Raw genomic sequence first — 14452 nt, 5'->3', positions numbered from 1 at the left:
TCTTAGGAATAGGAACCTCTTCTAAGGAATAGGGTGAATCATCTGTATCTAGTTCATTTGAAATTTTGGCTCTTTTGAAAGCGATGTCTTCTTGAAAGATGACATCTCTGTTGAGATCTATATGTTTTTGTCCAGGAATATAGATTCTATAAGCCTTTATTGTTTCACTAAAACCAATAAGGATTCCTTTCCTTCTAGTAGGTTCTAATTTTATCCTTTTCTCCCTAGGTACATGAACATACATAGAACATCCAAATATCCTCAAATGGCTAATGTCAGGTTTCATACTTGAAAAAGCTTCTTCAGGAGTTTTGTTGTTCAGATGTGAGTGAGGACATTTATTTTGAACATAGACTGTTGTGTTAGATGCTTCAGCTCAAAATGACATGCTCAAGTTTTGATTATATATCATAGCCCTAGTGACTTCTACAATAGTTCTATTTTTTCTTTCAGCAACTCCATTTAGTTGTGGGTTGTAAGGAACTGTAAACTCCCTCTTAATCTCAACAAGTTTGCAGAATTCTTTAAATATTTCTGAAGTGTATTCTTTCCCATTATCTATTCTTAGAACTTTAATTTTCTTTCCTAAGGATTTTTCAGTGATATTTTTGAATTCTTTAAATTTTCTAAGAATCTCTTTAGACTCTTTGCACTTAAGGAAATATATCCATGTCTTCCTCAAAAGTCATCAACAAATATCACATAGTACAAAAATCCTCCCAAGGATGGTGTTGACATGGGTCCACATAGGTTAGAGTGTACTAGTTCTAACACATCTTAAGTTTTGCTCAAACTATTAGGAAACGATTTTTTTTTGTTTTTCCGCAAGGCATGACCTTTACAAGATTCATTTTCAATTTGACTTAATTTGAGCATTCCAGTTACCAACTTCCCCATAGATGTTATGGCACGAAAGTTGATATGACCTAATCTTTGATGCCAAATTTCATTTGAATCTGAGGTCTCATGAACAAATGCATGATTTGCCTTAGTGCAAAGTTCATATAACAATCCTTGTCTTACTCTTATAGTTTGAACCTTCTTTATAGTTGAATTCTTTACCCATGCTAGTACTTTACCTTCGATGAATGTAACTCTATAGCCATTATCTTCAAGTGCTGATATAGATATTAAGTTCCTTTTAATACCTGGTACATATAGAACTCTAGAGAGCTGAATAGATTTTCCTGATTTTAATTTGATGGTGTAGGTCCCAATTCCTTCTACAGAATATGCAGAATCATCCCCAATTGTAGCTTCATCTATTTCTATTTGCATGCTTTCTAGATTATCTTGATATCCAGTGATGTATCTTGAAGATCCACTGTTAACTATCCAAGTGTTGGACTTGGTTGATATTTGACTAGACAAGGCTAAGTAGAAGGCATACTTCTCAGGATCTTGATCTCTGTTTGATTTCTTAGTTTTGGCAAATGATGCTTGAAGATTTGATCGATCAGGGCAATTAAGTGCATAATGTCCATATTGATCACATCTGAAACATTGAATTTTAGACTGGTCTTTCTTCTAGTTTGAAGATTCTTTTCCATGAAAATTTCTTTTCCTTTTTGAGTTCTTCTTCTTACCCTTTTTATGAGAGTTGGTATTAAGAACATGAATGTCTTCATCTATAGTCTTTTGTTTTCCTTTAGTCATTAGTCTCAACTCTTCTTGAAGACAATCAAATCTTAATCGATCTAATTTTGGAAGTTTAGATCTTGCACTTATACCCTGTACAAATGGCTCCCATGAATTTGGTAGTCCTCCTAATGTTATTAGGGATAACTCTTGATTGCCAATCTCATAACCGACTCAAGATAATTGATCTCTCAATTTAGTGATTCTCATGAAGAAGGCATTTACTGATTCTCCTTTATTCATGTTAATATTATTCATTTGTCTCTTAAGGGAAAGTTTTCTACCAGTGTTATTCACTATAAATGCGTTTTCAAGGGCTTTAAACATTCGATATGTTGTTACATGATTTGCCACAATAGGTACTATATGATCTCGAACAACATCCACTATTATTTTCATGGCTTTCTCATTATTCTCAATCCATAGAGTTTTTTCTGGATCATCTTTTGATTCTTCCTTTTTGCCTTTTACAAATGATTCTAATTTGTTCTCTTTTAGTAGCATCATTATTCAAAGTTTCCAAGATTCGAAGTTGTCAGCACTTGCAAGATGGTATTTGAATCTTAACATGTTTGTCATTTTAGAAGAATAATAAGAGACTGCAACTCAAGGTGAAAATTTGATCTCTCAAACTTAATAAGATCTTTCCTTTAACTTGGCTCTGATACCATGTAAAGTTAAATCAGATTTCAGAATGTTTATTCAAGTTCAGTATAATGTTGAGAAATGATCTATTGGTTGCAGGTTTGAATGACAATGAATTGGTTTAGGATATATATGTCATAATATTCTTCAAGTTCTATTTACTCTCCTTCAGATCTTCCTTGCATTAATTGATTACAATCCTTGACAAAATCGGGCAGAGGTAATATTTATAAGTAATGAATGGGTTTGATGGTGAATGGGCATGTCTCCGAATGGAGACATGACCATTCACAATCATACCCGATCAGTATTAACATAACAGGTGCTAATCATTAATCATTATTTACCTTACCGTTGATAATGAATTGCAACCATTGTGATCACAATCGCAGCCCAATCTTTCAATTGAATAGTTATTCAAAGCAAGGATCAGTATATATGAAATACAATAGATACACAATCAGAATAGATTTTGATATCATTGATTTGTCTAAGGAAGCTATATACCTTAACACATATCTACAACACTCAACCATGTCATTGTTGCATCTTTCCAATGCCTTTTGTTTGGTAATGTTGGCTACCATTAAGGACCCCTGAATTGAAAGGTACAACTCCCTTATGAATGCAAGATATGCAATGAATTTTTTCTTTCGGGCTTTGGGGTATGCTCTTAACCAAAGAGCATAAGAGGCAAAAACCAAGTTGCTCAACACTTTAAACAACTTAGGCAATAGAAAGGGGGAAAAAATCTCAGTATGCAATCTATTCTAGCCTAAATGCAGGGAATGGAAACATGCGTAAACAACTAAAACAACACGAAGAAAGGAAGGGATGCTGAAATAAGTTATTCTTGGATTACACAAGTAGCTGATGTCTTGACAATACTAGGATTGTCTATCTCTCAGCTTCCCCACACACCAATTTCTGGCTTCCTCATGCAACTAACTATACTAAACACACAAACTACAATACAATAGAGAGAACAGGAGACATGTTTATGCTGAGGAAAGTAAGACATGGAATCTATTGAACGAAGGAAACAAAATCAAGTCCGTTCACATTCATTCAATTCTCAACATTAGCACATTCATTCCATACACTATACTGAAAGTAAATGAAAAGAAAAACTTAAAATGAACTCAGAGTCACACATAGTAGTCCCAACTACAGTGGTTTGCCCAAAGTAAATTTTGCTAATCTTATTAGCTTCAATAAAGGTTAGATTTATAGGCCTTCTCAGAATGGCCAGTTACATGGATGATTTGCTTCGCAGAGCATCACTGAACAAAAAGACTAAAAATAGGACAAGCTTGAATCATTGTCCGCTACAAATATTGACAAAATGCCGAGAATGGCTAAAATTAGCAAAGAGAAGATGGAGAATGGCAAATGTCATGAAAAGCATGAGAACATCATGCCTTTTTAGAAGTAACTGATTTGGCTCTATAAGCCTTCATGGCTTTAGTTACTTTGTCTAGCTCTTTGACATTTGGAATGATAATATTGTCGGTTCAAACCATCCAGTAGTCATGCATCTCTATTAGTTCATCTATTCTGGCCTCCCTTGATTGGAATTTCTCCATTTCTCTCCTTATGATCGCATCGGCTATTGAGAGTTCCGGGATCTTGGACACTTGGGAAGGTGAGTGGGTCAACAACTTCATCGATAAATGCCAAGAACTTTGATTTCATTCTCTCAATGTCCACAAGCTTGCCATTAGTGGACACGAAAGATTCTGCGTGCAATATCTTCAAGTATTGAAACAACTTCTCGATGACCTTTTGCACTAGGTCATGTACATTCTTGAGCTCATTTGTAGATCTCATGGAGCTTTGTATAACAAACTCCAAGGATTGTTTCCAGTGAAACAATGACTATTTGCCTGTCTTCAAAATCGTGTGAGTAATGGCCACATTTGTCTTCATGTCTATTACTTCTTGTAGAAGGGCCAATTGCTTTGTCAGCTTGTCTGCTGCCTTTTGTATGGCTGTCTGATGATTTGAAGCTGCTTCTCTGACTTGGGAGCATCCAATACTAGGCTTCCCAAGTTTTCAACTAGTGGGGGACCTTGAGCCTTGATTTGATCTACCCATGCTCAGCCTACTTGCTCGAATTGCCTTTCTTGTTGTAGCTTTAGGAGTAGATTTTTATTCTCCTCTGCATTCGGGTCAAATTGACTCGAAGAAGTGCTCCCAAGTGTAGACCTTATGTATTCCACTAATTCTCTGTTTGAGGCCTTCAATATCTCCTTCTTTGCTCTAAGCTCTTCTAGCTTATCCTTGATTTTCTCATTGGTAAACTTCTACATGTTTACCATAGAGCCGTGAACTGGGATGCTAGGATCCACTGATTTGATCTGGAAATCATCTTCTGAGAGCTCATCAAAGCTTCCTTCTTTTTGTGGTTCAGCAATCTCAATTAGCATGTGGCTAGTTGTTGAATCTGTTGCTAGTGCAGCAATCGTCTTCTACTTATTTGTCTTATTGGATGGCTGGGAGGAGGTGACTTGTGTGATGAAGTCCTTTGATGGGGCTGCATCCTCATATCCCCTCTTCTTCCTGTCAATAGTCTCTTCGAGCCATGACTCTCTAGAGAGCACATTGATAGCAGATTGCAATGCAGCGGGGTCAAACAACTTCCTTGGGATTAATGGAGTTGGCTTTCTCTGAGAAGAAAAATGGAAGGCAACAACCTTAGTTACCGAAAGGGCTAAGGTATCCCCTTGTTGAGATGCATCCTGTTCCTGGCCATCCATGGGATTAGTGTCTCCATCCAAATTGATGACTTGAACAGGGGAAGATGGCTTGGCCACTAATTTTTCTTGTTCTTCCCCTTATCCTTGTCGTCCTCCTTCTCCCCAACTTTCCTGGTGTTTAGAAGAGAGCTAGCTCCACAAGTAGGAGTGAGTGGCAAGTTCTTTTTTGGAGGCCGGTCTCCACCTTGGCCAATGGACTTTGATGGCCCTGTAGATGTTGATGTAGTGGCTGTAGTGGTTGTTGATGCGGTTGACTAGGCAGCTCCGATTGACACTCCATCTGCAAAACCAATGCTTTCGGTCCTATTCTTGCTTGCTTGGGTCCACTCCACCCATTTGTCTGTTCTCTTGATTATCCCTTGCATAAGAACCTCCATAGAGTCAGTGATTGGATCTGCAGGTGGGGTAGACAAAATTAGGGTGCCTTTGATCTTCTCGTAAGATGTGGGGTGCATGTAGGCTCCATCATTTGCATGGTCAGAAACATCAACAGAATTGTTATATAATTTAATCTCATCAATGGTTAGCCGTGACCAAAATCTCGCCTGAGTTTGCTACTCATTGAGACACCTGGACCAGAAGTCTTCAGTTACGTAATGTTACATCCCAATTTTTGACCTAGCTTGAAATATAGTTGTTGAGGTTCGTATGAAATCAGTTGGTAGTTTAATTTGATATAATCTGGCGAAATGGTAAGATAGTTGGTCGTTATGATTTCGAGTGAAGATGACATGTTAGTTGATCGTTAATCGCGAATTCATGGAATTAAGATGAAAGGTTAACTGTTATGATTACTTATGATTATATAATTTATAATTTAACTACGGAGAAATTCCTTGCAGGGAGCATGTCAAAGGGGTGGAAGCATTGTAAAAAAAGAATTAGGTAGGGCATCACCATCATTGGGCAAACAAGTAGAGGACCTAGCGATTTGAAACAGGATACATCTGTGGAACTGCATGAGTTATTTAAATAAATAATTTAATTAAAATAATTGAGTTAAAATATAAAACATATCTTAAAGGATTTTAATGTATCTTTCATCATATTATTTTGATTAATATTTGTAAAGGTTCATATATGTATAAATGATTTAGCACTATTATAATTTAATAATTTAATAAAATGATGTTAATATGTACATATAATATTATAATAATGTTCATGATTTAATAATATTTGAATTATAATTATAACTCTATCCTTTCCATTTTATTATTCCTTTCCTTTAGCCAATTAACGCTTGGTTTGGAAATCAATTTAATATATGCCATTTGGAAATGTTTTATAATCTTTCCCCACTTTTAATCGTTTCCTCTCTTTTGTTTTTAATAAATTTATTTCTTGCAGATTTAAATCGATTCTAGTCTTCTTGTAACAGTAGGGAGCCGAATAGCCAAGCCGGCCAATTAATATTATATCATGGATCGTTTTGGGGGGAGAGACAACCTATTCCTCACTACTTGTCTTTGGCTCTTCTTTTAACCTGTTTCACGTTTGAACAAGGTAGGAAATTCTGAGAATAAACCCGACCTTCATTAACTTGCTACCCCGAATACTTTTCACCTTCACGGTATCTTCCATCCACGGGTTTAGTGTGAGGGAGTGTGGAGTCTATCCTTTCCATCCGCGGAAGCAAGGAGTAGTCTTTACATTCACGTAAGATATGCTACACCAAGACGGTCGACTCAACAATTCTTTACAGTGATGTGGCTGACTCAAACTGTCACATCCAGTCCTTTCTAATATTTTTCTCATTTTTACCGGATCTTGCATATATTTTGGATTGCTTTTCCATCACAAGTGGATGGTACAAGCATTGTGTTGTTAACATTAGCCTCCACAGTTTATAGTATGTGCACTTGATACCCTATGTTCTTTTTTATTCCTTTGAAATCTTCTATGTTGGATTTTGTATCTAGAATGTTCATTGAATTACAAATGTATTTTGTTATTGTTTGCAAAGGATGAGATTATTAAATTGCAGATGGTGCCAATGAAATAATCAAATATATAATAGTGTTCCTGTTCATGTTATACAATAGTGAATAGATTGAATTGCGTCTTGCAGACACCAATTGATAAATATGTCTTCCTTTAATTAATCTACCAATTTCAATGAGTAAAGTAGTGAACTAAAACATTTCCAGAACACATAGTCTATTTAAAGATAGCAGTGATAGTGATCTTACATATGGCACATAATGCCTAGCAATAGTCCTTGAGCAAGGTTATAAGATATTCTGCATTGAAAGATTTCTTATCAAGAATTTTGCCTCTGTCTATAATTAGCTGAAGCAGTGAGGACTTGTTTTTCAAAGAAGATTTGAATAGGATTCTAGTACAAGACATTAATTTTAGATATTTCAATCTACGGTTTTCAGTTGTATTCACTGTAAGAGGTATGATCTAGTGATGTTGTAAAGTCTTGTCATAGTGCGTCGATGTTGCAAGACCTCGTCTCCATTAGACCAAACTCTGATTTTGACACCTCCAATCTTTCCATTGTGGAACCCAAAGCCCTGTTGTTTAATCCATGATTTGGCTTCCTTTCTCAACATTTGTCAAGAAGAAATTTAGTTCGACATTTACAAATTGACCACCTTTAAATTTAACCTTGTTCTTGGCAAAAGGGAGTCAAGTAACCATGGTATGGATCCGTAAATTATTATGCCACTGGAAATTAGAATTAAATTCTGGAATCCTTAAGAACATCACAGATTGTGAATGTTGAATACATGTAATCTTTAGTATAATTGGTAGAACCGATTGTTCTGAGAAATTCCTAACACTTGGAACTTACTTGGCTGTGTAGCCAAGAAAGTGGATGATGAGGTGGAAGAAAGGAATCCATAATAACATGAGTCAGTATCAGTTGTGACATTTCAATGTTATCATTTTAATATGAATTAATTAATAGCTCATGCATAATCCTATTAATATAATCTCCTGCTGCCAAGTCGTATGGTGAGTTAATTACCAGGAAGCCCAGTGGAAGGCAAGATGACCCCTGTCTATTCCAGGTAGGGAGGGCCTTTCTCGTTAGAGATCGTGAGGGGATAAGTTGTGGTCCGAGGTTGGGTGGTTAAGCCCCTAACAATGTTTCCTCTCTTCACAAGTTATCGGACGCGCACTAGACAAAGATAAGTTATACATTCAATTGGTTGTCGGAAGCAGGTATTATCACTTTTATGATTAATATGCAAGAAGGTAAGATTAATTGAGTTATTTCATTATTTCACCTACATGCAAGAAATAGATTTTATGGATTACTTTTCATTTATATGAATATCGAATATAAGTATATGTTCTAATCTCGAGTTACTGTCACAGTTAAGTAATCGGAGGAAAGGAATTTGAAGCCCTAAATTTATTGATAGATGACTAGAACTTTAAGGATATAATGGTATTAGAAGCCCTAATTGAATCCGTGGTTGCAGAAGCCCTATTTGAATCAGTGGTATTAGAAGCCCTAATTGAATCCGTGGTATTGGAAGCCCTAATTGAACCCGTGGTAGCAGAAGCCCTAAGTGAGATAGCGATATCAGAAGCCCTAAATGAACCTAAGGTAAACAATGCCCTAATTGATACAATGATATGAGATGCCCTAATTTTATATAATGGTATTTAATGGCAATCGTCATTTGATTTTGGTTTAGCAATATTGGATAGAAGTTGTTTTGTGGTAATGTTATAGAGGTATTTGTGGACTAACCCGAGTGGTTGTTGAAGCTTCCCTAGTTGATTTCAATCTTAGTTTTCTGAGGTATGTCGTTTTCAATTTCTGTAATAATTTCATTTGATGATACTTCAAGTTTTTAAGTTAAGAAATTTTGTCCTATTGATTTTTAACGATAAATCTTATTCACATGAACATGAAATGATATAACTATCTCCCTATGAAATGAAGTAGTAACTGTATTCTTTGAGTATGTTATTTGTTAATCAAGACCCAAGAAAACCGGATGTTACACGTAACATGCCTGTAGGCATATTCCAACTTCAAATGATCCCTTACAAAGTTAACTGGATCATATTGAGGCTTGAGCACCTCATAGTCTAACAACTTAATTTTGCTCTCAAAGCTCTTTACCAAATTTCGAGCATTTGATTTAGAGGCACATGAATAGGGACCAACCACTATAGGGAAGGGAATCTCGGCTATCTTCTTTACATTAGAGCACATGGTATTCACTTCACAGATTTGTCGACATAGTTTGACTAGGACCACCTTGTCTTCTGGATATCTTGGCAATCTCTTAGGAAATCCATTGTAAGCTCCTATTCGCAAATAGGAGAAACTTGGAAATTGGATGAATGAGCATCTGAATTGGTTTATGGCCGAAATTGTCTCTGGTGAAAATCTTCTCTCAGGTCATCCTTGCAATTCTCAACATAGCGTCATTGTGAAGGCATCATTAACAACTATGTACTCCTCATAGCTTCTTTGCAGCTGTAGATGTGGGTAAAGTTCATAAACTTTGGTGTGCTCATCATAATTTGGGATGCTAGGGAGGCCGGGCCACAAGTGGTGAGTTGCCAATGCATAGATCAGATATGAGGACATGTAGAACTGCTTGAATCCTTTGGCCGAATTCAATCGTGAGGTAAGCTCATTACAGATAACCTGTGCCTAGTCGACCTACATATCCTCAACACACATTGCTTGTACAAGAAATGTTGCTCAATGAACTCCAAAATCTGAGGAGCAGTGCGAGGATATTCACAATCTCTCTTTTTAGATTTGTGCCAAACAGGGTCTTTGGCATTTTGCTCATCTTTGAGCAAGTAGTCTGGAACCATGTCCTCTGCATGCCTTCCTATCTGAGGGTCTTCTTCTCATTGAACATGGACGCAGATGACCTGAAATCGACATCACAATACTGCTCCTTCATGGGAATACCAAATGCGGACTGCATCAGTGCCTTGTTGATTGATATGAGAATAGATTGGTTAGGAAACAAAATCTGCTTTGTTTCTGGGTTGTATCTTTTGATTGATTTCCTTATGACCTTAGGTGCATGCACTGCCATAAGAAAGCCAATTGCATCTACTAGTCCGCTCTCTTTAAATTTCTAAGTGATTGGGTGAATGGGTTGAGAATTAAGTCTTCTATGAAGATCACCCAAATCGTAGAATTTGAAAGATGTGTTTGTAAGCTCTTTTAACTCACTCTCTAGGCCAATTAACTTATCGTAATCAACAACTCTGATTTCCATTCGCTATGATTGCACAGGATGCAATTCTTGATAAATAGTCATTTAAATATACTTGAAGTGATGCAGGCGCATCTTGGGTTTCCTTGCAATCTTGCATGTTTGGAGGGATCTTGGTTAAGTGTTGTGGAGCTTGGTAGGTACTGGTGTTCGGCATACACTAGGAGCTCAGCATGGTCTGTGGTTGCTCGGCATGGGGCTTTGCTTAGGAATTTACTGGTGCTGGGCTTGGTCTTGGTTTCTGTTGATGCCGAGTTGTCTGTGAGCCAACTTTTTGGCATTTAATTTATGTATGGGTATTTAATTTAGTGTTGTAGCTGACTTGTGGCTCAACCTATATTTAATATAAGGGATTTAATTTAGTTTGTAATGAGCTGGGCCGACTTATGGCTTAGTTAGGTACAAGTAAGGGGTCTTGTAGTGTCTTTAGGCAGGAGGAGGATGGGGTAGAGGTTGATTATTCCAGCTTTGAGAAGGGGATGAAGTGTAGATGTGAATTTTGAAGAGCTAGGACTATGGCTTGAGAAACATAGGATTGCTTGGTGGACCTGAGGGTACAAGTGTGGATTCTTCTTAGTGTTCTTATCCAATTGAGTATCTGGACTAGCTAGGATTGGGTTTGTAATTGGATCTTGCAGAATCTTGCAGAACTATTATTATAATTGTTGTTTGTATTTGGCCCTAACCTGGAAGGCCTTACAGCCAAGCATATTGCATGTAATCAATTATATCTATGAATAAAAAGTTGTGAATTGGTATCAAATCTTGCATTTGTCTTGCATTGTTGTTGCTTGTTGTTGTGTTTCTGCTATGTGGTTATTTACTGGGGGTTTGGACATCTCCTTTGGGGATTCTCTTGCCTTGCACTGCATCAGATGGTTTTAGAGCGCCGATTGTTCCTGAGTTTGTGGACAAATTGCCAAAGTTGAGGCAGTTTGCACCATGATTTGCAGAGAAGGCCGATCTAGTGGCTGATTGATCTTCTGGTTTTGTGGATCTATTTCTTTGGGTTTACGAAGATTTTGGAAGATGCCTCCAAGAAGATTGGACCCTAGGGCTATTGGTGATCTTAGTGATGTTGTGGAAGAAAGAATCTCAAAGAAGATAAGAGCAAAGTTCAGATCTGAGATTGCATTGATGAAGAGTGACATGATTGCTGAACTCGTAAGTCTTTTAGGTGGCATACCTAGGCATGTGGGTATGGAAGGAAGTTATGAGGAAGTTTTTGAAGAATTTGAAGTTGCTTGATCTAGTGGTGAGGACAAAATTGATTGTGTGGAGAGACCTATTGGAACTTGGACTGGTTAGTTTGCTCTACGGAGACATAACTAACCATTTGTTTGTTAAGGTAAACAATAACAATACAATAGTTTATGTGATCTGCAGTAAAACACAAGGCTCCCCAATAATATACACATCACAATGTTTGCCGATAATAATATGGAGTGTTATGATAATCATCCAAACGTGTATATATATATAAGCATACATCTGATAAACAAAATTCACATAACATAGTTTTATCATTGCTTCTACTAATGCTATACATCAACAAATAGATGTGACTAGAGAGATGGTTATTTTCCCCCTTTATATTAACATTTCACTCTTTTCCTTTCATTGATCTTATTGACCTAATAAATAAAAATTGCTTGTTTTAGTCCATTTGAAATTCTCACCAAAATTTGAACTTTGGGAAATTAGTTAACTTACCAATACAACCATGAATACAACAGTATTTCAAACCATTTCAGACCAGTCCACTAAGCTTTATTGATATAACTATCCAAGATAGTTTCTCATCCACTTGGGTATTTTGGCAAAAACTGCTCCTACTAAATGATTCTTTCACAATGAGTTGATGAAGTCTTTAAGGCCAAAATATTAAATAATTCTTTGCATTTTCGTTAGGAGTTGGTTACCAAGCAGATGAGTTGTGAAGTTTATGGAAATGGCTAGTTGATTTGAAAATATTCTATATTAATTTCCCGACCTGATTTGGTGACTCTTTCTCTCACTCCTTCTCCCCTCCAAAAATATCAAGAAGAATTTGAATGTCATTAGGAGATTAAAGAACAATAATTGTCAATCATATGATTTTTGCTGACAATTTTTATGCCCCATTATTAATGATAAAACTGTAACTATAACTCAAGGAGCTCATAAGCATGATGGATGATATTTTGTTAGGAACAACCACACAAAAGCATGTGGTATAATTCTTCTTGAATTCTTGGATTTAATTGTTCTTGCAATTGGTCCTCGCACCTGACTAACTTTCCTCTTAAGAGGCATGATCGTAATAACCAATGGATTCACTTGAAATTACAAAGGCAATATATTTGTGGATGTTCAAAGACTTCCAAAAAAATGTTACCCCATATGACATTTCAAATTTTTAAACTTGAAAATTTTCAAGTTTAAAAATACGGGCAACATGATTGAATGTGACCTAGGACTTATTGCTCTCCTAAATGCAGTTGGTTCAAAATAAAATGTGTACGAGTTGAAGTCTCATTTGTAGGGGGGTCCATTTTTATGTAGATGCATCTTTTGGAGTGATCTTTCTTGAGTCCTTCATAGTAGATTTTGCATATTGCTTTGTAATTCAGTTTTATGAGTGTGTTACTGTGTCACCATTGAAGCTTGAATAATGAACAATTTGGGGTTCATTGTTGAGTTCATTTCATTGTATGTAAGTTACTGATTTGATTTTGTTTTGTGATTCATTTTGAATCTTTAGGTGAATGTCTCCATTTTTAGCATCTGCAAGTGAATAGTTGATACTCAAATAGGTTGTAAGTTGTGAGTTTTATTTTATTTCAGATTAATAATCATGAATGTTATTATTCTCGTTAACAGTTGAGTTACTTTTCAAGATAAGAGTCCCAAGACTCTTCTTAATCTTAACCTAGTACGTTTTTATTTGGCATTTCTTAATGGCCATTTTCTCCCTTAGTTCTCATTTTAAACCTTACAAGAGATATTGGCAATGTCAGAAACACTGTGTTTTTTGTCAGTTACTTCCCCATATATTATGAGCTTAATTTCCAAATTTATCGATAAATTTATATTATTTTTCTTCTTCTTTCTTATTTTATATTGATTGATTTATATCAATATGCAATGGTTGTGATAAATATTTTCTTTCACATACTTGTGCACGGATTGCAGGTATGGAATTCACATCTAGAAGAAGACTTGCAACTTTTGGTCATCATATCTCGCCCTCCAATTAAAGTGTGAGTTATGTGAAAATGCTTCATGGAATGGCCTCTCTTTCTTATTCTCGAAAAACATAATATTGCAATTTATCTCACAAAGAATCCTTTATCATCCTAATATTGTTTGAAATTTTTTCTTTGGGTTTTGTGTGTAAAATAAAGTGAAAGATAGTAAAATTATGCTCATACTATAAAACAAGATTATCACATAGATATTGAAGTTAGATTCGTCACAAACCAGAAAGCACATATAGACCACAACATGGAGAAAATAAATTTCTCCATTATATTGCATATGGTATGCTATTGAAGACTATAATGGAAATTTATAGAAACCCATATTAGTAATGAGTCATGACAACCCAAAATGAAACTGAACCTGAAAGAAATTTTGACCAAATCCAAACCAATACCAAGATTGGCTAGGCTTCCAATATTCTAACACTCTTTATTCTTAGCATTACGAGCCTGTGATATTTGTAGCTTTCCACTATTTTATCGTTTTTTATCTATAGCACATAGTCAACTGGTTTTAGATCTTTCTGTATGCAAGAGACATTAGCATAAGTCATGGTTTGCAATGAATTGAATCTACAACATAATTGGAGGTTGCATAGTTTTAGCTTTACAATTATTAGATAAAAGTTTGCTATAAAAATTGTATTTCATGATATCAGTTATTTTTAAAGTATGCAATAGCTTTATAAAAAAGTTTTATCTGCTATATTTCTCTTGAATTTTTGGTGGTAATTGTCAAGCTCTCATATTGCTGAATTTATTATTCACCCAGTATTTATTGTTGTTAATATAGAATTCAATGTTTCTATTTAAGCACAAATTTTTAATGGGCCCTGACCCTACTACAAAGAGAAACATAGAACACTAAATCCTTAAAAGAAACCAATGAATAAATACAAAACTATAGGAGACAAGCAACATAAAGCCTTACAAAAGACCCACCCAAGGTTAG

General features: G+C 35.7%; 1 protein-coding gene across 1 annotated transcript in view; it reads left to right on the top strand.

Moving 5' to 3' along the window:
- The window catches only part of ABP1 (endoplasmic reticulum auxin binding protein 1), a 189366-nt gene that overhangs the window by 148348 nt on the left and 26566 nt on the right, over positions 1 to 14452 (top strand). Inside the window, exon 4 of the mRNA XM_089800236.1 lies at positions 13433 to 13500. Within this exon, the coding sequence (XP_089656362.1) occupies positions 13433 to 13500 (68 nt within the window). The remainder of the gene's footprint in view (positions 1 to 13432; positions 13501 to 14452) is intronic.

The sequence above is a fragment of the Cupressus sempervirens genome, chromosome 9 (genome assembly GCF_028749045.1).
Source record: "Cupressus sempervirens isolate cs-2001-9-10 chromosome 9, ASM2874904v1, whole genome shotgun sequence".
NCBI lineage: Eukaryota > Viridiplantae > Streptophyta > Pinopsida > Cupressales > Cupressaceae > Cupressus > Cupressus sempervirens.
The sequence above is the reverse complement of the archived record's forward strand: the minus strand, read 5'-3'. Positions and strand labels throughout refer to the sequence as shown.